The sequence below is a fragment of the Lagopus muta genome, chromosome 1, assembly GCF_023343835.1.
Source record: "Lagopus muta isolate bLagMut1 chromosome 1, bLagMut1 primary, whole genome shotgun sequence".
Taxonomy (NCBI): domain Eukaryota; kingdom Metazoa; phylum Chordata; class Aves; order Galliformes; family Phasianidae; genus Lagopus; species Lagopus muta.
The window spans coordinates 128,869,939-128,895,788 of record NC_064433.1 but is presented as its reverse complement, the minus strand read 5'-3'; the positions used below and the strand labels follow the sequence as shown (position 1 = coordinate 128,895,788).

Sequence of the window (25,850 nt, the reverse complement as noted above, 5' to 3'; positions counted from 1 at the left end):
TACCTATTGGATTACACAGTGAAACTCTGCATTTCCTTCTAGACAAGCAAGTGACAAGATCAGTAAGTTTTATGGAACGTAAATTGTGAAAACACCAGATTTAAGGCTCACACTACTGTAAAATGGGTTCAGACCCATCTGCTAGGAAAGCATTAATTTCAACAGTCTGTTCCAAACTCCCAAATATTTTGGGACAGTCAAGTTCCCTCAAAGATCTGCTTCAGGACAGATAAGTCAACTTACGCTCCAAGGACAAGCCCAGGAAAACTTATTTTCTGTAACATCAGCTCGCTTGATCTTGTAATAGACATTTGGATTTCCAATTATCCGTTTTGAAGCAGTGATGTTTTTCCCCTGTTCTAGCCAAACCATACTGACAGATTTATAATTCCAAGAACTCACTGGCTGTATCACTTCCCATTCAGCCTCATATGCTTAACAAGAGAATCCTTTGACAATTTAAAGCTTTCAAAACTTTTTTCTCCTCAGCCAGACTCTTTCTGCAAAATCTAGCTGCTGCTCTGAAAAATAGCTTGCAAACAGTAATTTAGTCTGAAAGCTTACTAATGAAGTTTCACAGCATGGCATTAAGGCAAGCCAATCCACAGTACACCTCCACCTCCTGTATCTAGAGCTTATTGACCTTTGTGCTCGTACCAGTGGTAGCAGTGGAGCCCTGAGGCACCAAGATTGCTGAAAAGCAACCTTACACTATTTGTTCTCATCCAGTTTCACCACAGTTGGTTCCACTTAGAAGCATCATGATTGTAACTTCATAAAGATAAGAGGAACACTATGGTGATTTGGTTTGAAATAAGCCTACGTTACTCTTAAAACTGTGCTAAGATGACATTTCATTTTATTTTAACATAATCAGAAATCTAAAATGTGCATGAATGGCCAAGCTTAGAAACACATCTACAGAGACTGAGTCTATGCCAAAAATGGGTGTCAGGCAGTACGTGCAAAAGTCCTCTTGAAACAAGTGCTTTAGTCCCAGTTGCTTCTTCCAAGCCTTCGGTTATTATCTGGCAGCTGTTTTTGGACACGCTATAAAAACTAATTTTATCATACATGCTCTTCTTTCCACAGTAAGAGATAAACATCTATTAATTTTAGCCCTGACAGAGTTTTAAATTGGCTTGCTTTTGCTGTTAGCCTTAACTCAGATCAGTCCCCTGATCCAGTTTGGCCTGTAGTCACTTGAAATTAGTGTTACAGTGAGTGAAATGCAACAGAAAAAGGAATACACTTTTCCATAATGCCATACACTGTTAGGAAGAAAAAAAAAAAAAAAAAAAAAAAAAAGTACTTTAAGCTACACTGCTTCTGATTTTATGCCTATGGATCCCATGAATCAATATAAGGGAACAACTGTTCAGTAACCCACCCAGCACAGTCTGTGTTGCAGTTCTTGGTTCACCTTGAAATTCGCCCTGGCAAATACTTCGGGCGTCTCCTGATGTTGTGCCATGTTTTGCACTCTCTCATTATTACAGATTGACTGTTATCGTTCTCATCTGATTTATGCATGTTCTTGGCAGCTGACCCTCAAGACTATTTCTATAAAAAAAAAGATACGGTCTTCTGGCTTTGTCATTCAGTGCAAACGAGAGTCCCTAATTTTAAAGTGACTTTACTCCAACAACTGAGCCATCTATCACACTGTCCCATTTTGGCAGAACTGAAGTGGTCTGTAGTTTCTGGAATTGACACCTTCTGGAATCTACACTAGTAAATATTACGTCTAAGGAAGACTCTAAACTTACACTGCAACTTGCAGTTGCAAGTATGGAATTAGAACTAGAGTATCACATCCTAAAAAAATAGATGCAATTTCTTATTTGCTGTAAGTGCACACAACCAGAGATGTGGAGATATGAATCTACATTAATTTTATGATTTAGCATTAGAAAATCCATCTTATTAATAAACTAGAATAATATTTATTTTCTCACTGAAATAATGTTGGTGTGGCAGTCTGTGCTTTTGAGGAAAAAAAGATGTTAACTGCTTGCTAGATTAATCAAATTTCTCCCCTTTTTCAGTCTCAAGATAGCAGAGTAACGAGCACTTCAGCTATTTATCACATCATAGCTAGAGAAAGAAGTTTGAGTGAAATTGCCATGGCAAGCACCACTGCTGCATAGGCTTAGAAGTCTTAACTAAAGCTTAAAAAAATATTGCTCCAAAACCTTCTCGTAGCTGCAGAACTATCAGTAATTCTTTTCTCCTTTGATTTATCAAGCACACTTCAGCAGTCATCACAAGCCCCATGAGAAAGCCACTGAAAAGAAATCTGTTAAAGTCTAAGTATTTTAGCAGAGCATGCAGCGTCCTGACCATCTACACAGGTTTACTTGGGATAGCATGTTGATTCTCATGTAGGAGGAGGTAGTAGGTAGTGGAATCCAGGAAAAGTTTCCACCTAGAGCTATGAAATACATTCCATACATAACATCTTGTGTAATAAAAATACACTCAGTGGGAAGCACGCCACCTCAGACAAGATGTATTACATCTACATATGCAGAAGTAGTGTGGAATAAGCAAGCACAGGGGAAGTTTTCAAATGACCAAAAGATACTTTTACTTAGTATCTCCATCAGAGGTACATTAACATCACTTTTCTGCAGGACACCTAACCATTAAGGCACATGCTTGCCAGTCTCCTTGCTTTCAGTATTGTAGACAGTGCACTAACAGATTTCTTACCCGAGTTCTACAACTGTGATTTTGGAAATTAAAGGACAATCCTGATTTGGTAGCAATTTGGTATAGCTGAAGCCAAGTAATGCAGTCCTGCTACTGCAAACACATAACTGCTGTAGAAACACCTCCAAGAATGGCTGCCTTTGTCTGGGTGTTTTTTTTTTTTTTGCATAGTTACATAGAACTTCAGCAGTAAAAAAGTCACTCAGTTAGAAAAAGTATCATGATTCATTCAATGCCTTGGGATGGGGCACAGGTGGAACAGCAGAAGGAAGAGGTAGTTATCTTCTCCCCCAAAAGCCACAAGCACATGAACAGAATGTATCTCACACATCTGTGAGAAATTTGCTTTACTTGCTGACAGAACTTTTACCAAAGCCTTTGGATGTGGTAGAATCCTTTAAGAGTTCGCTGTGACTGACCAACGGAAACACATTTTGCCTCCTCTGCCAATTCTGAAAATGAAAATGGTACCGATTATAGAATGGGGAGAAGGGAGAAAAAAAGCATCAAAAAAATCCAAGTAAAGAAAGGCAACCTCTACTATATTTTGTGCTAAGTCAGAAGTAGTACAAGAGTGCTAATGGCTGTGAATTGTTGTCAGGCACTCTCCATTTTATGAACTATGTCAAATGAAGTATCCAAGTCAATAATGTACCCAATTTTTCATGTAGTTGCAGCTTTCTCAGAAAATACTTTGATCACAGGTTAGATCAGTATTCCTATTTTTTTAACTGGCACATTCTGTCACCTCTACTGTTTTCAGGAGACTAGCTGGTGAGACCCTCCTAATACATAATCATATTGATTGTACACAGCTAGCAGATCACACTGGGACTCACTACCTGCAAAGGAGTCATGACTGACTAAACATCATTTTAATGGGGGAAAAACTGACAGTCAGTTACCTCAGGCAATTCTAACATTTGTCTATGGAAAACAGCCCTTGACAGGACAGGCCATCAGTTCAACATCACAAGTAACAAATAGGGCTAAGACAGACATACGCTTAATTTGTAAACTCTGCAGCCTTCCATGTTTGCCACAAATTTCAGTCACTCAATGCAACTGAGCTTAGGAAAAACAAATCTACTAAAGAAAATTATCAAATAAGCTCAGCCTCATTGCAGAGCTGCAGTCAGTAATTGCAGTAAGTGTCCTGTTAGCTTCTGTCTGGCAATGCTGCAACCAATTCTGACTCAGATGACTGTGAAAGCAATCACATCTCCCTCTGATCACATAAAAGTTGAAAGATATTTTACAGAAGTGTAACAACTGTTTCAGGCTTTCTAGGAAACAAAGTAGTACCACTGACAGAGGACACATACTGTTAGCAATGTTAGTGATAATAAAGGTAAAGGTATGTTAAAATGGAGAAAAAGCAGTGGAACTTTTATTCCAAGAGGGAGAAGTACATGAGAACTCCTCAATCTCTGAATTGTTGGGTGAGGATTTATGTGCAGAAGATACAGGCATTTACACTTCTTTGTCACACTGCAAGTCAGGTGAGCTGTAAGCACCATATTGGCTTTTCTACAGAAGCAATACACATCTGCATAAATTTAATGCCAGCCACAAGCAGGTAAGGAAGGTGCTGCCACAGTGGAGCCAGTACATTCGAAGCTTGTACTAGGAGTCTCTATTGCAAAAGTGGGAGAAAACCATCAGTTCGCTTACAGCTTCCTCTAAACAGCTAAAGCTTAAGGCCTGGCAAGCCATTAGTGATGCACCATTTACGGGAAACCTCTCATCTTAACAAGGCAGTCTCTGTGGGCAGCTTGGATGTTTTCATTCTGTCTTAAATGTTGGCATCTGCTATAATAAATTGGCATTACATCAACAAACTAACATCACGCATAGCTATCAGCTAGAGTCAGACTCCTATTTCCCATCCCCCTCCCCAAACACTTTTTATTCTGCTCCTTCATCCACCTCCCAAAAGCTGCTCATGGGTTTCCAAATGAAGGTTATGGTAGAAAAGGACCCTGGAAAACGGGCTTGCTAGAGAACTCTAATACGTAAGTGACTTCTACTGCGGATGAAAAACCAACTGCCTCAATGAAGCTTCTCAAAATTTACTTTCTCTCAGAAGTTGGAACATTCTCTTAATCACTGGAAGAATCAGCACACTGCAGCACAACCACACATCAGCACAGCACACGTTAACACCTACAGGCTCTGCAGTTGTTGTCATTGTAAATGTGCCACAGCAGTTTAAAGAACACATTGCTAACAGAGGAGTGCAAAAGCAAACAAGAGGCACTAACATCTAATTTCACACAGGAGGAAAGCTAATCTTGCAGGCACAGCGGAGAAGTTGAAATATCTCACATAGAGCTGACATAAATAGCACACGTAAGCAGCATTTGGTATCATTAACAGGTGGCCACAGAACCAAAGGCTGCCATTTCCACACTGAGGTGTGACGCATTCTGCTATGGGGATCACCAAGCAGTGACAGCAGCTGAAGGCATAATGCAGTTAGAATATCAGAGAACATGCCAGCATTGGTCCTGGAACTGAACTTCAAAGGATTACTTCAAGATTCAGGGCAATTTTTCAGTTTTCGAATCATCACATTCAGCATGAATTTATTTGTTTTTTTTAAAAAGCCCAGTTTTCACATTAAAACTTACCTGATTTACAACACAGCAGTATGAGATTAAGTAAAAAACAAAACAAAACTGATTTTCCTAGTTTACCTAACACTAAGGCACACGTATGTAAGCCCGTTACTGCACACAGATATATTTTATTCTGCTAATATTTTGTTTTCAACTTCAGATGTATTTTCCTCAAATAGCCTGGGTAATGATCCTGCTTACATTCCAGCTCTGACAGGTAGGGATGTCACCAGCTGTTGGATAAAACACCCAGCTCTGCTACCAGCTGGTAATAAGCCTTTCAGTTCACATCTTTAAGTTGCCAGTCCACTTGACATACTGATAGTTTCCCTCCAAAGTTTCAGAGAAATTGATGAGCAAGATGGACACAGCATCTCTTCAAGCGCTGCATTTTCAGTTCACTATATTCTGGAGATATAAAATTGTCTGAAAATGGTCATTCTTACAACCAATGTGAGAAGATGAATTCACATTCAATTTAGTTCTGTTCAAAATCAACTACTCAAAAACTCAGTTCCCCAAAACACAGAGCACTCCAACGGCTGTATGTTGTTTTTATCTTGTTCTTGAGGAACTGATTTTCCCAAAAAGCCCTATTTTGCTCAGTTTTATCAATTTCCATCAATAAATGCAACCCCTGGGAAGCAGCTTGTTGCATCGCTTTCCAAAGCTACACATCTCACCATTGGTTGTCTATTTAAAGATGCACGTACAGCTCAGTTTGCTACACTCTTTTTCCAACAGGCAGAGGACTATCCACAAATAACCTATATGGCTCTATGCAAAAACTAGAGCCTCAGGATTCCTGGAGTATGTGCAAGACCCACAGTCACTCCAGAACAGCTCAGAGCAGATGTGGAGCCACACATTCCATCTCGCCATCCACCACCATTACTCTTTAAGAGGTTCGCTCTTACAGCACTAAACATCCTCACAAGATCTGACATTTGTCTAACGATTTACCAGAACTTCATTGATGGGAACGTTACAAAGGTATAGTAAGAGTACAGAAAAACAGGTTGACCTTCATTTCTGCTTGATTTTACTTCAGATACATGAACTGTCTGTTCTGCCTGAAAGCCAACACTGCAGTAGCATAGGAAACTAAACTCTTATGGCAATGAAACTCAGCAACTGAGAAAAAAAATAAGTTGTTCTACAAGAAGTCTAAGCAATTTTTCATTTCAACATGAAATTTCTTTAAAGATTATGGAGTAGAATATGAACAACTGCTCTTTGAAATGCACTTGACCCATGAGGCACAACTTGAAATTAATATTAGTTACAAGTAAACAAACTTTCCACACCAACAGTTAGCAACTTTTATTTTTCAAAAGGTACTTCCAAAAAGTTCTCCTTAACACTATGAAGTAGAAGGAAAGTACCATTTAATGAGGTACCTCAAATGAAATATATCAAATTGAGCAAAGAAAGACGCAAGAATTAATTTTACACTCCTATTAAGCCTGTTGTACCCACACAATATTGTCCGTAATACAATTCAGTGGCCAAAGGTACATTATTCCACAATTACCATTCACTAAGAAAGTGCAAAACTAGTTCAAAATGAGAAATGATCGTTCATTGTTGCAGCATATAAAAATAGAAAAAAAAATACAGACTAGACAAGGTGTTTTATTAAGGATTTGGTTGCTTTTAGACATGCATTATCCTACTATCCTGAAATCATTCCAAGTTCAACACAAAAAAGCCTCGTAAAAGCTCAAGCAATCCAACCATCATTCGATGAAAGACAGATCGAGTTAAGGGGCACCACTCGTGGTAATAACAGCATTTGTTTACAGCAGGATGCCATGACTAGACTAAGCTCGCCTTGAACTCTGAGGTTCCTAAATATTAACTGCTATCTTTTGGGTAAGTAAGGATGCAATTCTCATTTCTTTTGGTAGCTTCTAATGTTCATCATAAAAACTTCAAGTAGCAAAACACTTTCATTCACAAACTTATGTTGAATGGCATAAAACAGAGGGGGTCAGCACTTGAACTCTGCTTTCAGCAAAGGAATAAAAGTTGCTTATAAAACTCAGCTGAAAGAAAATTGAAATAGCAACATAGCAGATACCAGCCTAACACCTTTTTACCATCATGGGGCTCCATGGCCCTCTCTTGAAGGTCACCTGAAAGGGACACTAGTGCACTGAATACAAAATTAAGTAGCAAGCTATATTTAGAATGATTGGAAAAGCCACAAATCCAAAGAAATGTGATTTTTACTTGAATGCTGAACTTCCCTTATTTAAAAAGGAGTATAAAACAAATGTCATGCATGCTGTCACAGATGTACCTTTTAGTACATGAATTAGAAGTGAAGGTGAAGTGAGGACAAAATTCACATACCACCAAAACACAAGTTAGGTGGTGGTTGAGGAAATATCAACTTTCCAATAAAGCAGCTGAAAGCTTTTGCCCCTCTCCTAGGAAAAAAAAGAAAAGCTCTTTGAAACATTCACTCTGTAAGTTTTCCTACTACGTATGCATTTCAAATGCTTCTATTTTCAATTATGAGCTCACTTTAAAATGGTGGATTTAACTCACTGTTGCAAAACACCAGAGAGGCACATTGCCACACAGCCAGTACAACTCATCTCTCTCAAACTCAAATGAAGTAAACAATATAAGGGATTTCAGGGTCATCATGTAAGTAAGAAAGCACCTTTCAACATGTTCTGTTTGAGTTAGTACAGTTACAGCCAATTTTATATGCCTAGTTTCAGTAAAAGGAAAAAACAAAAAAGGTAAATTAAAACCCTAGGAAAAAAAAATGCATGCAGATTATAGAAAGCGGTCTGTAGAAGTCTAGTGGCATTAAGCACACCAGCGTCCAACTGCATGCACCTCTGTGCAAACATCACACTTTATCTACACTACACGATTCAGTAAGCCCTCCTGTCTTCTGTTTGTTTGCAGAGAACCACCTGCATAGTCTTCTAAAACACAGGAGATCACCAGATATGAAACTCACTGAAACACTGCTACCTGAGCAAGAATTTTCATATATTTCCTGAAATTTGTGTGGCTGAAGAAGTACAATTAATTACAATAACTTAATTGCATAAGATCTGAAAGACAAACCTGGACCTGCTGAAAAGCTTTCAGTCTCTTCTTGAATCTAGAAGGCAAAACAAAATCACATCCTCGAGCTAGCAGCGCCAACTCCTTCCTCAGATCAGGATCTTGCCGCAAAGAAATTTCCTTTATCCTCATGCTTTCGGATTTCATATAATGTCTCTGTGTGCCAGTCCAGGCACTTGAATCCCAGTAAATAGCAGAGCTGTTGTATTATCACACAGTGCCACTTAAAGCAGCAGCTGCGTCTGAGTTCCGTGATATTATAAGAGAGTCAGCTCAACTTCGCCTGCTCCATACATTAAAGGGAACTTGGCTGGAATCACAAAAACAGATTGGAAAGTCACTTTGGGGGCCTGCCCTTTCATACAAGCATTCCAAAGTCTAAACGGGATAGTATGGAAAAAACCAAACCTGTTTGGAGCAGCATCTATAAAAGCAGCTTCCAATTTTAAAAAAGCAAGCCCTGGAGGAATGTGAAGAGGCCAGCCGTGGTCATGTCGTAGCTTCCTCCTCCTCCTCCCATCCCCCTCAGCTTTTCCTTCTGTCACAAAACACTCACTGTCTAGCTTGAATGAAGTACCTCACCGAAGGCTTACTAAACAGCAGTTCAACTCTTTCCAAGCTCTTCAGCCCTTAAGCAGGAATCCTATTACATCAGAAGAAAAAGGAAAGTGACAACAGAAAAAGCTGCAAACTCTCACGGAGTGGCTCAGCTAGCTTCATGAAACATTTTCTGCATTCATCTAGACGTCAGTTATTGTATCACAAGATTCTGATCACCCAAATGCCACGGCAGAAGATACCAGCAGCACTGAGGCAAATGTTTTTGCAGAAAGAGTACATTAGAAATAGCAATGATGCAACAAAATCTGAGCAAAGCTGACAGGAGACACTTTTCTTGCTCAAATAGGAGCTTTTACAAACATTAGTATCTACGTGTTACACTGCACGTCTATCAAATTTCAGAAGCACTAAAGTTAGAGTTAGGTACCATTACATTCTCTTTTCAGTTAAATGAATCTCAAATGCATTTTATGAGGAATAATGCGATCTTTCAGACCACAGCAATCTCCTTCCCAGAAGCAGAAATGTGATTAGTTTTTGCAGAAATTCAACTGACAATTCAGAGTATCCTATCCATCCTCTTCTACAACCTGATGGATATTAGATAACTGAAAGTTTTCACGTTATAAAATCAATTTGTAAATACTCATAGCCCCTTAAATTCTCTTTATTCTCTAAATTGCCTGTTTGATACCTCTGACCAGTCATGCAAAAGCAAAGCTACTGAATGGCAAGACAGAGCCACTCATGATGTTTTCATCCCTCATGCTTTAAATAACTTTCTTGATTAGATAAAGACGTACACATACCAAAAAAACACTAGAACAACTGCTTCACTACAAAGCTCAAGTTTTCTCTTACTTGACTACATTATTTTAGCTCTGCACTGTGCTTATGATCTTTAGCCTAACCCTTCTATTCATATCCACTCTGTCATGGATCAATTTAGTAAAACTCCACAACAGACTGTGAGATTCAGAAAAGAGAAACTAAAAAGGTACCAGTAAAACATGACTTGTCTAAGTTGGTTCCTTTTTACTTTATCAGATACTACTAGGAAGTAAATGCTGATAAAAAGTCTGTTTTCTTGAGTTTAATTTAGTGACCAGCATTTCCCACCTGTTTCTTTATTGCAACTTGTTATGAAGATATTTATTTCTCTCGGAAGTAGGAGAACAAGAAAGGAATTGACTAGGCAGGAGTCAGACATGTTGTGTTTGGCATGACCAGACTGTCAAACTGCACAGAGCAAATCTGGCTGCCACTCACTGCCTCTTAGGAAGATCAGATCAACTAAGCTATAACCCTGACTCACAAGGAAGCCAGAGGAGAGAGCAGTGAGTGTGGCACACAACAGCAGCATGCCTGGAACCTGAGACAGGGGACTGAGGTGTTAGAGTAGGAGAAGAATCCTACTCTGGCAGCAGATGCCAATTCCAGACTAAGATGTTTGAGGAAGGTCAGGAAGGTTGTGTTGCACACAGGCAAAGCAGATTACATTTCAGTTCAGGGAGAAAAAGGCCTTCTTTTAGAGAACAAAGATATGTAAAGAAAGGTATCTGCTCGCCTAAATTGAGATTTTCACCCCTTTTCACAAGGTGATGTGCACCAGTTCACTACTACAACTGGGCTCTTACTTGAGGTGGCTGTTTGTCGTTAAGATGACTGACTGCCACACAGAGTTAAGCAAAGGGAATGAAGCTCCTACTCACCTGAAGGACCCTCAATAAGACACTGGTGTTTTCAACCCCATTTTGAAGAGCTGGGGATTTCACTCCCTCTTTAAGATGGAGCTCTGAGCCTGTCACTACTTACTAGTACATTTTGTTCAGTATTTTGAATATTCTGTGTTTCCTTGTTATGATACCACTTTGTAGTCAGAAGTAGCTGATAACATCAATTCCACAGTTAGCTTAATGCTGTATTAGCCCTACTGCCACTGGTTTGGTTTCCAATCTAGTAGTTGCTTACATACCTGCATGTATAGTTTTCAAAAGCATACAGGCTGCACCATACAACAAATCTACATCTAGTGAACATTTAATTGCAACACACTGTGAGGAGTAAGGACAGTGGCAGCTATTAACCACCCCCTTCTCACCATCTGAACTCAAAGGGTTTTGCATTGCCATATTTAGGGAGGTACCAGTACTTTCAAAGCAGTGTAGTTAAGAGCCCCTTAAGATCAGTTTTAACCTTTTCAGTCATGAATTAGTCACAGTAGAAGGGGAACGTCAGCTTCCACCCAGACTGGACAAGGAATGTTCAGTGTAACACTACACCTGGACACCCCCCTGAATCTGAATTCTCTCCAGCAGAAGCTAAGGCAAAATATTTTCCTGGCTGAAGGGCTGGATGCTGGCCATAAAGCGGTTCAAGCATCCTGGCAGCTTATTATAAGCTAGACAAACAGAAGGGAAGATACATGCTCAGAGCTTCCTTCCAAAGCTAAAGATACACACTATGAATGGAAGTGACTCAAGGGCCTGTGGTTAAGGAGTTTACCACTTTAACAGTGGCCTGAGCGTGTGCAATAGCAGCACAGTATTTATGCGGCTGCAACACAGAAGTATTCAAGTTGGACACGTTTCACTGATGTTTTGGGTAATGTGGAAGAAACAGAAATCTGAATCAGATCCCAAAAAACCTTAAATGTTTAGCTAGGAAATGCAATTCCTAGTCAAAAGCATATGCTGATAGTAGATCTAAAGTCTTAGGAGGTTATAGAAAACCAATCTCAAATACTATAAAAAATACCCACATCCAACCATTCAAGAAAGTTTCAAAGAAAAGAAACTCAATGTGTTATGAGCTGTGCTCAGCTACACCAAACCTAGCTTCCAGATCTTAACCCAATTACACATGAACCAAAGTGACAGAAGGCAGGTTTGGCCTTTGGATACAGTTCACACAAGGCCACATGAATGAGCTCAATGGCAACAGTGTGCAGCACACCTGAACTCCTCAGCCTGCCATACTGCAGAAATGCAAGCGTGCCCTGGGTTGACTGTGGAAACAACTGTCCCATCTCTACAACAGTCAACATGTACAACTAGTAAAGCCTTGAACAAAAGTAACTGACTAGTGAGGGACAAAAAAGAGCAGTGAAGATAACTAAGGCAAGGTAACATCTTTCTTAATACAGGAAACAGATGAAATAACATGACAAACTTAACACAAAGGATATTTTTCAGATATCTAAAAGGGAAAAAATGCACTGCTGGTATAAGTAAATAGCTCAGGAAGATGTATCAAAAAAGCAGTCGAGCAGCTAAAGATGCTGAGCAAAATATACTAACCACATGGCAGGAAAGGCAAAGAAGAAACTATGTAAATATACCAGAAGAGAGACACAGACAGATAAAAGCTACAACTCTCTGCTACACAAAAAAAAACAAAAAAAAAACAAAAAAAAACAAAAAACCCACACAAACAAACAAAAACCCCCACAAAAACAACCCCAAAAAATCCTAAAAAGCTGTTTTTTTTCCCTTTTTTTTTTTTTTTTTTGCCTGTCTTCTCGAAAGGCTATGACTAGATTCCCCACTATTTAATATTCTTAAGAGCCAATTCTAGACCAGATAAGTCTGTACCTGACCTTTGATACATTGAGAGCTCCATTATTTGGGTAAATACCAGATATCTGACTGTTAATTATTTGGTTCCCCACTCTTTACTGCCAAGTTCCACAGTGAGACTGAGCATTCAACGAATCAAACAATTTTTGGCAAGAGTTACTGCACAACAGTAGGTGCAAATGACACTGCACTTCAGTAAATGTATTTCTAGTTGGGTAGATGCAACATTTACTACAGATCTTTAAAGCACGCAAAACAGTAGTAGGCCTTTGGACCACTGTTGTATTAGCAGTTCTTAATAGAATGAAAAATGAGGGTAAAGATTAAAAAATGATGTCAATTTCAGTCAGATTTGATTTTATGATGGACAAAGTGAAAACACAGAAGAAAACACAGCTTACACAGGTTCAGGAGCATCTGCTGTACTTTTCTGCTGAACAATATTACATAACTTCCAGCAAAAAGGAGTCTAAATAAATGAAGAATACCTCTGCTTGGACAGAATTCTAGAACTCCTACTCATCTTTGAAAGCATCTTTGTAAGGGAAAACCTTGTAGGAATGAGGGAATGTCTCAGTTGGTCACGTGTTATTTTACACTATTATGAGGAAAGGAACTTTATATAAGGGCACGTAGGGACAGAACGAGGGGAAACTGTTTTAAACTGGAAGAGGGTGGATTCAGACTAGATACTAGGGAGAAATTCTTTACTGTGAGGGCAGTGAGACCCTGGAACAGGTTGCCCAGTGAGGTTATAAATGCTCCCTTCCTGGAAGCATTCAAGGCCAAGCTGGATGGGGCTTTGAGCAACCTGGTCTAAAGGGAGGTGTCCCTGCCTATAGCAGAGGGTTGGAACTGGGTGATCTTAAAGATCCCCTCCAACCCAAACCATTCTACAATTCTATGAGCAATAAACAAAATACTCCCCTATCAGGAGAGTGAAGCAAGATTTACTGTTTGTGAATTTTAGACAGATAGACACTGTAAAATGTGACATTTCTAGAGTATGGAAAAATAAAAGAACAAAAAAAATGTAGCACATAAAATTCTGTTTTTCATCCAAATAACTGCAGAAGCAACCAAGACTGTTCGTTGACAAGCTGATCCACTCAGGGTTGGGGTGAACTTACCAAGACTGATTTCTCCAATACTGAATTCATAAGTGTCAAGTTTTTTTCTCACTCACTAAAACCTACATCCCTGTTATGAAATAAGGATACATAAAGTTGAAACTTATTTATTCTCACACTGATGGAACTGATGCTCTTCAGACCATTATCTAAGTTGTTTCTTGCTAGTATCCACCCGTTTCAAACTGCTCTGTATGAGAAAAGAACAAGAGGACAATGTACTCCTGAAATGAATAGAATAACAGAGTATTGTTACTCATCCCTAACTTTCTGTGAATGAGTGTCATTAAGACCTTGAGCCCAGTTGACAGAACAATGCTTGGATGTTCTTTCCACAGTTATGTGAGAATTAGAAGTTTTTTAGGAGGTAATACAGTGAACAGCAACACACCAATTAGATGTAAGATACATGTTGCTAGACCAGGAAGAATGATCTGATCAGATTCTCTGCACATTACTAGAAGAATGCCATGTATGTACACCACGCACAGGCCGATTAGAAGCAAGATAAGATACATGTCACCTTGCTATGATTACATTGCCTGGACTCCAAAGACATAGCACAGGACGTTTTAGACTGCTAACTGCATCTGGCAGACTAACTTCAGCTAGTGTCAGCACTGGATAAAATAAAAACGAGGACCAAAGGTTAATGGATAACATACATACTGTTAAGAATAATGGTCATGTTCTCTGCCATCTCTTACCATCTTTGGAAAACATTATCAGTTCTTATGTTATTTTTTCCACGCACAGCCTAAATAGAGATTCAGTGGAAGCAGGTGGTTGGAATGGTGCTCCATAGGTGGAACCTATTGACTCGTCATGATCTTCAGAGGACCCTACTCATCCGATCACGAAAAGAAGCGTACGCAAATTGATGTTGCTAAGGAAACTATCAAGCAGATGGGTATAATAAAAATCTCTTACAGCCCATACAAATTAAAGTTACACCTGCTCTAATAGGACATTGTTTTTCAAATGAACCATGATGCTGATGGGGCTTACCCACAGAGGAAGCTACATTTGTAAGTTCAGCAGTGTATGCCTCTGAAGTGAAGAATATAGTGAAATGAAGGGTCAAGCTGATTAAGAATACCATATCAATACCATTTGGATTTTGCTACAGTAGACAAACTTTTATAATGGAGTCTTATTTATGCATTATGCAGCTTTTCAAAGTCACAGGTACCATTTGGATATCTATTCATTTTGAGATTGGTAACCTTTACCAATTGTTACCTTATTTTAGAAGTTGACACACTAATCTGATATAATAAAACATTGCCATTTATGATCCTCAACTGTCAAGCAACTTACTAAACAGCACTAACTCTCATTACTTCATTTTACATCAACTGAATTTTAAATTAATCATTTCCAAAACTAAAATGATTTGCCTATGAAAGCACAATCACTGCTTCAGTGCAAGCAAAATAAGCTAATGCCTCGTGTAACTTAGTCCCTGAAATCACAAGACAGCAATTTTGAGCAAGTGACAGGTGCAGGAAAGATTCCTGCATATGTTTTTGCTTTGGATTTCACTCCCTAAAGGCCTTAAGCAAAAATAACAAATCAAGAAACTTAAGATACGGACCCACTTGTTCTATAAGAAAGTCAGTAAGACCACAAATTATAACTTAACAGTGGAATTTCTGATAGAACTCCTATTAAGACTGTCTCTTAACCTAACACTGCCATGCACAGGAAACAGAAAGATGATAGAAACTATAAAACTATACTGCTTATCAAGGAGAATAAGATTTTTTTTTTAAATAAATAATATGGAACTAAATGAAAGGTCTTGCATTTCAAAACTTTTTGTTTCCAAAGCTGCAACTGAAGACTTTTAAAAAGGTACTTGCTGTAAAATAAGTACACTTATGAATGCTAACATTAGACGGATTACAATACACAGCTTTTATGGGAAGAAAATTGTTTAGAAACATTTCTCTTGATTCTGCTGAATTCTAAAAATAGATCGAGTCCAACAGTTTTGTAAGCTCTGCAAACTTTGTTTTGTCAAAGTGATGTCAGCAGCACCCAGATGAAGACCCTTTATTTACATTTTATAGACAGTCTTGCTGTCTTTCCCTCATCACCCACACAAGTCTTTCCTGCATAATCATTGCTTTCTTGCACCTGCACATGTTGTGAAAGGCTCCCTACACACTTCCAGTTGATTTTGTTTGTTGCCTGAAATCAGCCAAAGTTTTTAGTTAAGATCTACGTAGATCACATATGTAAGGCTAGTTTCATATGAAATTAAACTAAGCAGAAAGGACACAACACAACAGCCTCAAGAACCCATTAGCACTGCAAGTACCTGTGATCAAGAAACAGTAAAAGGGCAGCTCTAGATTTTCTGGCTATTTATTTATTTTTTAAGAGCGACTGCTAAGGGAATGAGATACACCTAACATGAAGTACCACTACACACCTGAAAACATCATTTGATTGCTGGTGAGCTTACGTGGAATAAGTTTAACTTGTATCCATTGCTGATGGAACACAAACTAATCTTAGCTACCAATGCTGTTAACTACCAACTATCATTAGCTTGCGGTTAACTGGAAGACAAGAACACAATTCAACTCAACACAATGGAATTATTTATGTATTATGTCACAGCTAAAACATTAAATTTAGCACTCACATGTAGACTGCAGAGAACACAGAGTGCTTAACAGGTGTTTTCTCCAGTTAATGAAACTACTGAGCTTGCTTTTCATTTCAGTTTTTCAAGACGGCTACATGTGCAAATCCTTTAGCTGTGAGCAGTCACTGCCTAGGTTCATTTAGTTCACAGGATGAACTGCATTGTTTTGTACTGAAGTAAATTCACACATACCTTTGGCCTCAACCTCATTTCTTGCTGACACTACGTAGAGGGCATGTAGGAGGGCTCTCAAAAGCTAAAATGGGTTCTTAGACTGCCCACTTGTTAACACAAACTACTGTTTCAATGACTGATGTAAAGCCATAATTGTATTCAAATGCTTTGACAGACTGGAATAGTATCTACATGTAATGATCCTGTGTAGCAATTAATTTTTTGCTTGTTTGCTTTTAAGCAGTAGCTATTCACATAGGAGAGAGTACCTTTTAGTTATCAGTTTTATCAAAATATTAATTTGTCCTATGTCAGGAGTCACGTGAATTTTAAGTTTAAAGAAAGCCATGTATAATTCTGAATTCAATTTTTTTTCCATCACTAGAAGTACCAACAAGTTTAAGATTGCAGGTAGCATGTACAACATTGTTGAATTTCCAGTCAGACAGAAGTATCTTTTTCACGTGCAATTGCCACTTTGAATGAGAGCTACAAGACACACCTCCTTCTTTCAGCAAAGTACAGAATGTGAACAGAGTAAATGCTATTATTGCCCAGGGTCCAATATACAGTAATGTACAGTAAGAAGACAGTACCAAAATAGCTGCAACAGTAAATAACTTTCAGTTCATCATTTACACATGAAATGAATCATTAGTTCTCCAATCAAGACAACGATTCCTCTGTTCCAAGCTATTCAGTACAGTAAAGCTTAAGAACAACCACCACTATATGTACAACATACTACTGGTACTGCTTATGTTGACCACAGTTGAAACTAGTAATGATTATCTAGGAATGCCCATAGCTGCACTCTTCCAGATTTTAATATGAACTTCTGGCCATCCTTCCTTCGTAGACACCATAGAAAGACTTTCACTGTGAACATTATTTCTGACATCTGCCATTGCACACTGTTATCATCCCAGAAGTACATCAGCTTGCTACCAGGTTATTTACAGTCTGCTTTTAAGTCACAGGCTTGAGTTGGAAGCTAAATCCAGCACCACACCACTGCAAGTGATGGGAGACAGCACTACTAACACTACATTTCCTTAATGCAGAGTTAGGGAGTTCATGTGTTAGACCACATGTAATCTAGATTGTTGTGCAATCCTAACACAACTCACGTCTCCCAGGCTTTGTTTCTAATATTAAGGCACTGTTTTGAATATTAAGGTATGGTAGGAAGCAATTCTGATGCAGACAAGGTACAAGACTAATCTCTTGAAATGTCAAGAGTGCCATCAAAGTTCAATACCTACCAGAGTGAAAAGCTGTCTGGATTCAGAGTCATTCCTTTTACTTCTCTGTTACTCCTTGTTAGTGGTGGTTTCCCCAAAACCTAAAGCACACACATCTGCAGAACATGGAAACAGCCCACCACTGATCTAAAGGGGGCAGATCTGAGACTCATGGCATCCAAAGAGCTCTTTTGTTCCAATAAGCAACTCTTAGTGCTGTTATACTCAAATCTCTGTCTTAATGTTAAACTATTTCATTTATCTTCCCTCTAAGCTAAAATGGATTTAGCAGTACCATTACATCTGAATCAAACTAATTGGAAACAGAAATTTGATAAGAATGGAAGTGATGGAAAAAAAGCCACACGTTACAATATATCGGAGTATTAAGTCACAAATATGGGATAATGAGCTTTAATAACTGTCACAGAATAACAAGCAGAACAATATGTTCATCAAGAAAAGGCTATACAGAAACCTGTCTAAGAAGTACCTTTATGCCAAAGGTTGCCCCTGCAGAGAAATGGAAAATAACTTTGAACTTTTTCAGATCATATGACATCTCTCCACACTACCCCCTTTCAAAATGCCCATAGGAAATTCTGTGAATTGTTTCCCCAGATGCCTTGCACACCAGCTGGTTTGGATTAAATGTCTTGCCTGCGGCATCTTTTAGACCTTGAGGCCTGCCATTTTTGACAATGTGATGAACAGCACACAATTGTATATCCTCCTTGTTTAAGATAACCTAGCGTGCCAGAAACACTGTTAAACCTATGCACAATAGAGATAGAGGTTGAAAGAAAACTGCAGCAACAATCCCTCAAGTTCAGAAGTTACAGCTCTAGAATTTCCTCTATACAACATTATATTCATAAAACATTCAAGATAATTGTTGAACTCCCTCTCTGCCTCTGATTTCTTGTTATTTTAGTACATTAAGGATTTACAAATCACAATCATAACTGCAGTACTCTGAGTACTATCAAGCCCTTCACATTACCAGAACTTTGCAATAATACTTGCACAATAGGTGCAGCCAGAAATTGAACTCACTGTGAGTGACACCACGCAAACAAAGAGGAAAACACGAACAAAGAAACAAGAAATCCAAACCCTAAACAAACAATATTTTATTTTCACTTCCACCAAAACATGCTAGGATAAATTGTCACTGCTGAGTTCTGTCTGGATTTCACAACATGTCTGAAGATTAAGCCTGCAGTCTATTCTGAACTACTGTTCTTCCAGAACTGGCTTCAAGCACTCTGTCAAGTTGAACAAATTAATCCTTGTTACAAGTGCCTCAATGTTTTGCCCATACAATGTAGGTTCTCTCATCACCCAAGAAACAAAAGACTTGCTAACCAGTGAGGGCTTCATCTTTTTCCAAAGTCAGAACATTCTTCTCTGACAAGGCATTACTATGTCAGCAAAAACACGTGGCAACTTTCTGAATAAAAATGAAATTTAAATTTCATATGCAAGCTAACCTCTGAAAGAGAAAATCTCTTTTAATACAGTAGTTGTCAATAATGTCAGTAATTTTATTACTGTTTAGCAGTTACCATCAGAACACCAGCTTGGGTTTTCAAATGCTCATTATGCTGACTATATGTTAAAGCTTAATTATCTAATTAGTTTCAAGGCTGGTGATCCAAGAATGCTTCCCATTCTGCAATACTTGTTATTTGAAGTACAGAAATCTGTAGTATGAAAACAGTGCTTCCTAAGTATTCATAATTACCTAGTAATTTCCTAAGTATTCATAATTACCTAGTTATGGCCCGAGGATATCAGTTCTCCTGTTAGCAGCTTCTTTGTCTTATGCCCTTCAGAAGAGTTTCAACTTCTGAGAGATAGAAAGAGTTGTACAGCAACATTACCCATAATCAAACATAGTGATTCGGCTCAATGACACTGAAAAAGCATAACAAATGAACTTACTGCCTGTATGCTGCGTTATCAGCATTCCCGTATACAGTAAGAAAAGCTTCAATAAGATGCCTCAGTTGACTTATATGATCCTAAAGGTAATAACTCTCCAGCTCTTCATGATGGGATGTGAAAACCATTTTCTAATAACACCCTCCGGCACACAGAGTTGAGTACATTGACATCTAGCATTTTCTAGGACTTCCTTAGAATATAAATTTCTATTACTAGAGCCGAAGAACAAGCCTTCTCTTTTAAAGAAAAAACTATTTGAAACATTGTCCTTCATTCGCAGAAACATGACAAGGACCTCAAATTTACTTAATCTCAAATGAAACAGGTAAAGCTTTTGTGGCTAAATTTGTGAACCATAATTAGATGTACAAAGCCAGATGGACCACTTTTGACACTGCAGTGGGTAATTCATAACCATGTAAGAAGGAAGAGGGGTACATTTTGCTTTCTATGAGAAAATTCACAGTCAGGGCAGAATATGCAATTATGCAACTCTCAGCAGTATCTTTAGAGCCAGTGCTTGCTGCAAATACAATTTACAAGCCCTTAAGATTAGATTTTATATGAAAATTCAATTAAGCTGAATAATAAATCCTCAAATAACTTCCTCACTGCTTGGAAACTTCCCTATGTCTAACTCTCAGGAAAGAAACAACCTACCCATTCAGGTTCCTTCTCAGCACGATGCAAACGATTCCATTTAAGTAAGCCACATTACATCTTTATGAATCTCTTATAGTTCTTCTTTATGACATCTACTTAAAGCAATCAATGTGCATGAAGAGAAATTACAGCAAACAAATAAGCAGTGGCTTCTAAACCCCTTTGGTCACTTTTGTCCAATACAAGAAGAGACCGAATATCTGCAAGTTCTCTTCATTTTTACTAAAACAGGAAATATGATGGTATGAACAAATAAAAATTATGTCAATAGATCATCATGCTTTGCTGTCTGGCTAGATTATGCATCAAACACATGTCCCTGCGTGGTAAGAACAGTGCAGGCAAGTTTTAGACGTTAAGTGTAATGCCTTGAATTTAAGAAACATGGGCTGCAGGTTGTTGCACTAGACTTGAAAATTTGTTTGTTTTTTTTTTAAATACAAAAATACAACAAAAAAACAACACCTCAGATTAAATGGTTTAGCACAAAACAGAGGTCACGTCGTTACTTCAGTGTATAAAAATACAGGTATATGCACACACAATAAAGACCAGGAACAGACTAAAATTAACTGATATTTAGTCATTCTCAGCCATTCTACAAGTCATTCTTAACCTTTCTACTCTTAGTTGAGATGGCTTCCCTGGGACATAAGGTTTGGCCAATGGATTGAGTTACACACCAAAGTAAGGAGAGCAGTCAGGAGCAACGAACTCCAGCAATGAATTACCAGTGTACAGATTCATAATACTAAGGCAGAAACAGCACGCCTCTGTTAACAACTCCTTAGATATAAGGCAGACTGCATATGCAATGTTTAATTTCATCAGTTATCAGATCATTTTCTATCCAGTTTTGTTCTTACAATTTACTAAAAGGGCTAGAAATTAGATTGCATCGAAAAATATCAGGCTGGGGGGGCAGGGATGTCTTTTGTGCATAGAAGACATTGTCTATTATAAATCAAGACCTTCTCAGAAAGGAAGCATTGAGTGTACCATGCAGTACCAAAACAATTACTTTGTTAATATGCAGATTCAGTAGAAATAAATTGGAGTCTTGTACTAACAACAGTGCCTGGTATCATCAGACCAAGGAATAGTTGCAGTCAAGGGAGTATTTTATAAAAATAACACTGCAAACAAACACGGGGATTCGCATTTATTCACAATAACATATATACTGGAAGGGCTTATTAGTCTAAATGTGATAGCTGAAGCACTGGCATCTGTCTTGGGCTACTTTCTGCAAAAAATATGATAAACAAGAGATGTTTTTTAAACTAAATAGCCTTTGTAAGTTACCGTGCCTGATAAAATGCTAAATTTTTAAATAAAATATAAAACATGTTTCATGCATGACACCTGGTTAGTCATAGCCATCACACCTATGCCTTCCTATCTAAGTTTTGGCTTTTAAGTTTATTTCTTTCACTCTCCAACTCTTAAAAAGAATACCCACCATCAACACCACCACACTCCCATACACTAGACACTGTTCAACAGACACAAGGACATTACCGAAAGAACTTTTTTCCTCTTTTTCTTTTACAGGGTGATTTCCAGCTTTTCCATCACTTCTCGTTTGCTCATGCCCATTAAGAAACACAGGAATATCAATACCAGCCTTAACCGTAGCACACAGGGTAATTCTTCTTCAGAAGAATTGCTTATTCTAATATTTCCTTACATATGCTTCATCCACCAAAACAAACACAGAAGACGCAAGTTGGCTACAAGACAGATTAATATTACATGGTATCTGAAATTGTAGCTCAAAAACAGGGCAGGTAAACCAAAGTACAGGATATGGCATTTTTAAGATGCTTTCTACTCAGCAAAAATTACTGGAAATAAAAACAATCCACTTTCCATTTTGTGTCAAGTGCACACCTCTTATAAAAAGCAAAAGATGTTTCAAAAGACTGTCTTGGCTCCTTGCACATTAAGCCACTTAGCCATTAATGCTAACATTGATATTTCACGTTCTGTGCTGCTGCTTTGCTCCCATCCCAACACCTCCTGTTGAGGAAACTCATTACTTGCATAACTCACCACACCCATAAACATGAATTCACTTCCATTTCAACAAACAGGCGTAATAAGAAAGAAACAAAACTTACTACTCTGGTTCCTGATGATCTACGTGTTCCTTTAACATTAGTTGCATTCCTTAGGCTGGTTGAAGTTGCTAAAGGAAGAGAAGTAGAAAGCTGAGGAGGAGTGAAAGGCATCAAAGGCAGCCTGATATCTCCTAATATGCTTTGCTTTGAATTGGAATTTTTAGTTGTGAACCTCTCATTTTCACTGTTTCCTGCATCTCCACTGCCAATTTCAGTTTTCCCCTCATTCTTGATTCTTTTCAAGCAGTCCTTCAGCATCAGCTGAGTTGCAGGCTGACTCAGCCAGCACAAGAAGAGTTCATCCACTTTCATTTTCAGTACAGGCTGTAGAACTTTCCCAGGTGGCATTTTCTACAGGTTTCCCTTCTTGGAAGAAATTCAAAATAAAGGTTTGATAATTATCTGCTTATTCCACTTCACTTTCAGCGTCTCACAGAATCTAAAACTCCTGTTAAGAAAAACAAAAACAAACTCTGTTAAAGCTACAACAGTAAATAAAAGTGCTAATATTTATCTCTCCACAGGATACAGCAGGTGCAGGAAGAGACAAAACAGCATGTGACTACAATGGCAAAGAATCATTCTGTAAGCATAAATCATTAATCAAGCCCAGTGTCATGGTGTTATCTCTACGTCTATCTGTGTCTATGATGGGACAGAAGGCATACAGGCCCACTGGCCCAAAAAAGGGAAAAGGGTAGGTGAGGAAGAGAGGGAAAACAGAAATAGAACAGTGAAAGTCTTCTGGGATATACAGCTGTTCTCCTCAGAGAACCAGGTACCCAAACATATCGACAGTACACGGAACCGGAGCATTAATTCTTTTACTCTCAGTGCACTACATGATGTTATGACATAGAACACAAATAACAAATAAATTTATATGAATTTATTTATTTATGCACAAATGATGGAGATTGAGGAGAAAAACTTCAGTTTAGCTTCCTCAAATAGAGCTGCCTATGGGAATATATCTTCAAACACACGTTCATTGTAACAAATAGCCTTCAAAAATATAGCTGCACTTCATAATAACTATGAGACTATAAGCAAACTGTTTATGCAAAGCCTTGGTGGAAGCACAACTAAGATTTATGAGTCAATCCTTGCAGTCAAAAGCTGAGACTGAAGGCTCAATTTTCACCCTGAAAGTTCTGCTTGATGCAAAACCTCACACCATGACACGCTAATATTGCCACATGAGTTCCGTCCAAGCAGATTTCCAGAGATCTCTCCTCAAGGCTTCTTTGTAGTCCACAAACAGAAATATTTTGATAGTAACTTCTATGCTTTTTAAAGCCACTGTGAAACAACACAGAATTATAGAATCATTAGAGTTGGAAAAGACCTCTGAGATCACCCAGTCCAACCAGCAGCCTACTCCCACCATGCCCACTGACCACATCCCTCAGTGCCACATCCACACTGTTCTGGAACACCTCTATGGATGATGACTGCACCACCTCCCTGGGCAGCCTGTGCCAATGCCTCACCACTCCTTCTGAGAACACTTTTTTTTAAATACCCAAACTGAACCTTCTCTGGAGCAACTTAAGGCCACCACCTTTAGTCCTATCAGCTTTATGCGACCTGAAGATCGGGATAGCATCGCTTCAGCTCAGCTGTTCACTTGAGAAAATATGTGCTCTTCAAGAAGCCAAAGCACTAGGGCTTAACGGTGAAATAGGAGCTTTGAGCAGGTTACCATCACCATCTCTGCAGTCAAAACACCTACTGACTAGCTAGGTCAAACCCCAGTCTTTTTTTTTTTTTTTTTTTTTTTCTTCCCCTACGTTTTACCTCTTGACATGTTAGCCTTCACATTGGCAGATGTTTATAGAAATGTTTAACTTTTAAGCCCTCACCTTTACACCCATTTCACCCATATGCAGAAGACTGCAAAGCCACTCCAAACACTCCACCAGAGAAGCCTTATAATGATTGAGCGCTCGAACATGAGAAGAGAGCACAACCCAGCACCTTAAAGCGCCGTTACCACCGAGGCTCAGCCTTTGCCCAGGACTTGATAATTCTCTACCAGCCAAGTTATCGAGCTGCCACTTTCAAAAGCTCATCACGCTGAGCACACACGTTTCCTTTTGAGATCCAGTACCACACACAGCACCGGAACCGGTCGCCACGTCACTCCACAAACAAACCAACGAGACTGCCGAGCCCACCTCCACGCCCACACCAACCCGCGGCGGGGCCGGCCGTGCCCATGCGCCCTGCGTGCCCCGGGACTGGCGGGACGCGGGGCAGCCGCCAGCCGACGGCACGCCTGCGGCCGTTGTCCCGCGCGCCCGGCCCAGCACGAAGTATACGTGCCCCAGCAGCGCTCGGGGTAACGCAGCGCGGCACGAAAGCGGGCAAGCAGCACCAAGGCGCCGGAAGAAGCCGCAACCTGCACTCACCATTTCCACCAGGCACAACCCGCCGCTACCTTCAAATCTGCGCCGCCTTCCGGCACGCCCCGCGCCCACCGCTCCTGCCCGCCGAAAACTCGCGAGAACTCCTCCGTCCCGGCGGAGACGCGGCGAACGGTTGCTGTGGTAACGCGCAGCGGGAGGAGCCTCCTGGCCACCCGAGCTGAAGCTGTGGAGGGGTTGCGCTCGGGCCTTGTTGGTTCATCGAGGGGGACTCGCAGTTCCCGAACTCACCTTTGCTTGTGGCTTCCATCTGCTAAGTCCATTGAGAGGAGAATACAGAATACTTCTCCTGTGCTTCTGTGGTATTGCTGTTGTTGCCATTCCTGCTAAGGGATTACAAATCACAGAATCATAGAATGGCCTGGGTCGAAAAGGACCACAATGATCATCTAGTTTCAACCCCCTGCTATGTGTGAGGTCCCCAACCACCAGACCAGGCTGCCCAGAGCCACATCCAGCCTGGCCTTGAAAGCCTCCAGGGATGGGGCATCCACAGCTTCCTTGGGCAACCTGTTCCTGTGTGTCACCACCCTCTGTGTGAAAAACTTGCTCCTAATATCTAACCTAAACCTCCCCTGTCTCAGTTTAAAACCATTCCCCTTGTCCTATCAAATGAGAGGGTGGAAAGGGAGGGAGTTCAGCCAACACAGAGTCTCTTGGAGAACTTGTTTGTGCATGGTACCAAGAGACCGTCTATATGACACATCAATGAGGCTCTAGGTGTGCTTGTCAATGCAAAGTTACATGGCGTGGCATTGCCCAAGGTCATTTGTTCCTCATTATTTTGTACATCACTGCCTTGTGTATTTTTACCTCATAACCCTGTTCCACAATGCTGTGTTTTCCTTATGTGGGTATGCCTCACTTCTGTGCTCTTCCTTTGGTGTGAGAGGTGCTCTGAGCACTTCTG

The 25,850-nt window shown here is 39.5% G+C and overlaps 1 protein-coding gene across 7 annotated transcripts in view; it reads right to left on the bottom strand.

Annotated features, from left to right (window-relative positions):
* The window catches only part of PPP2R3B (protein phosphatase 2 regulatory subunit B''beta), a 50,171-nt gene extending 25,116 nt beyond the window's left edge, over nt 1-25,055 (bottom strand). For 2 of the 7 annotated variants that reach the window (XM_048934456.1, XM_048934460.1), the window contains exons 1-2: nt 24,926-25,055; nt 22,512-22,959 (exon numbers count right to left, since the gene is read on the bottom strand). In XM_048934456.1, coding sequence (XP_048790413.1) covers nt 22,512-22,859 — 348 coding nt within the window. In that variant the 5' untranslated portion in view covers nt 22,860-22,959; nt 24,926-25,055. The other 5 variants (XM_048934457.1, XM_048934459.1, XM_048934458.1 and 2 more) reach the window with 5 other exon arrangements.
* Nucleotides 25,056-25,850: the final 795 nt, after the last annotated feature.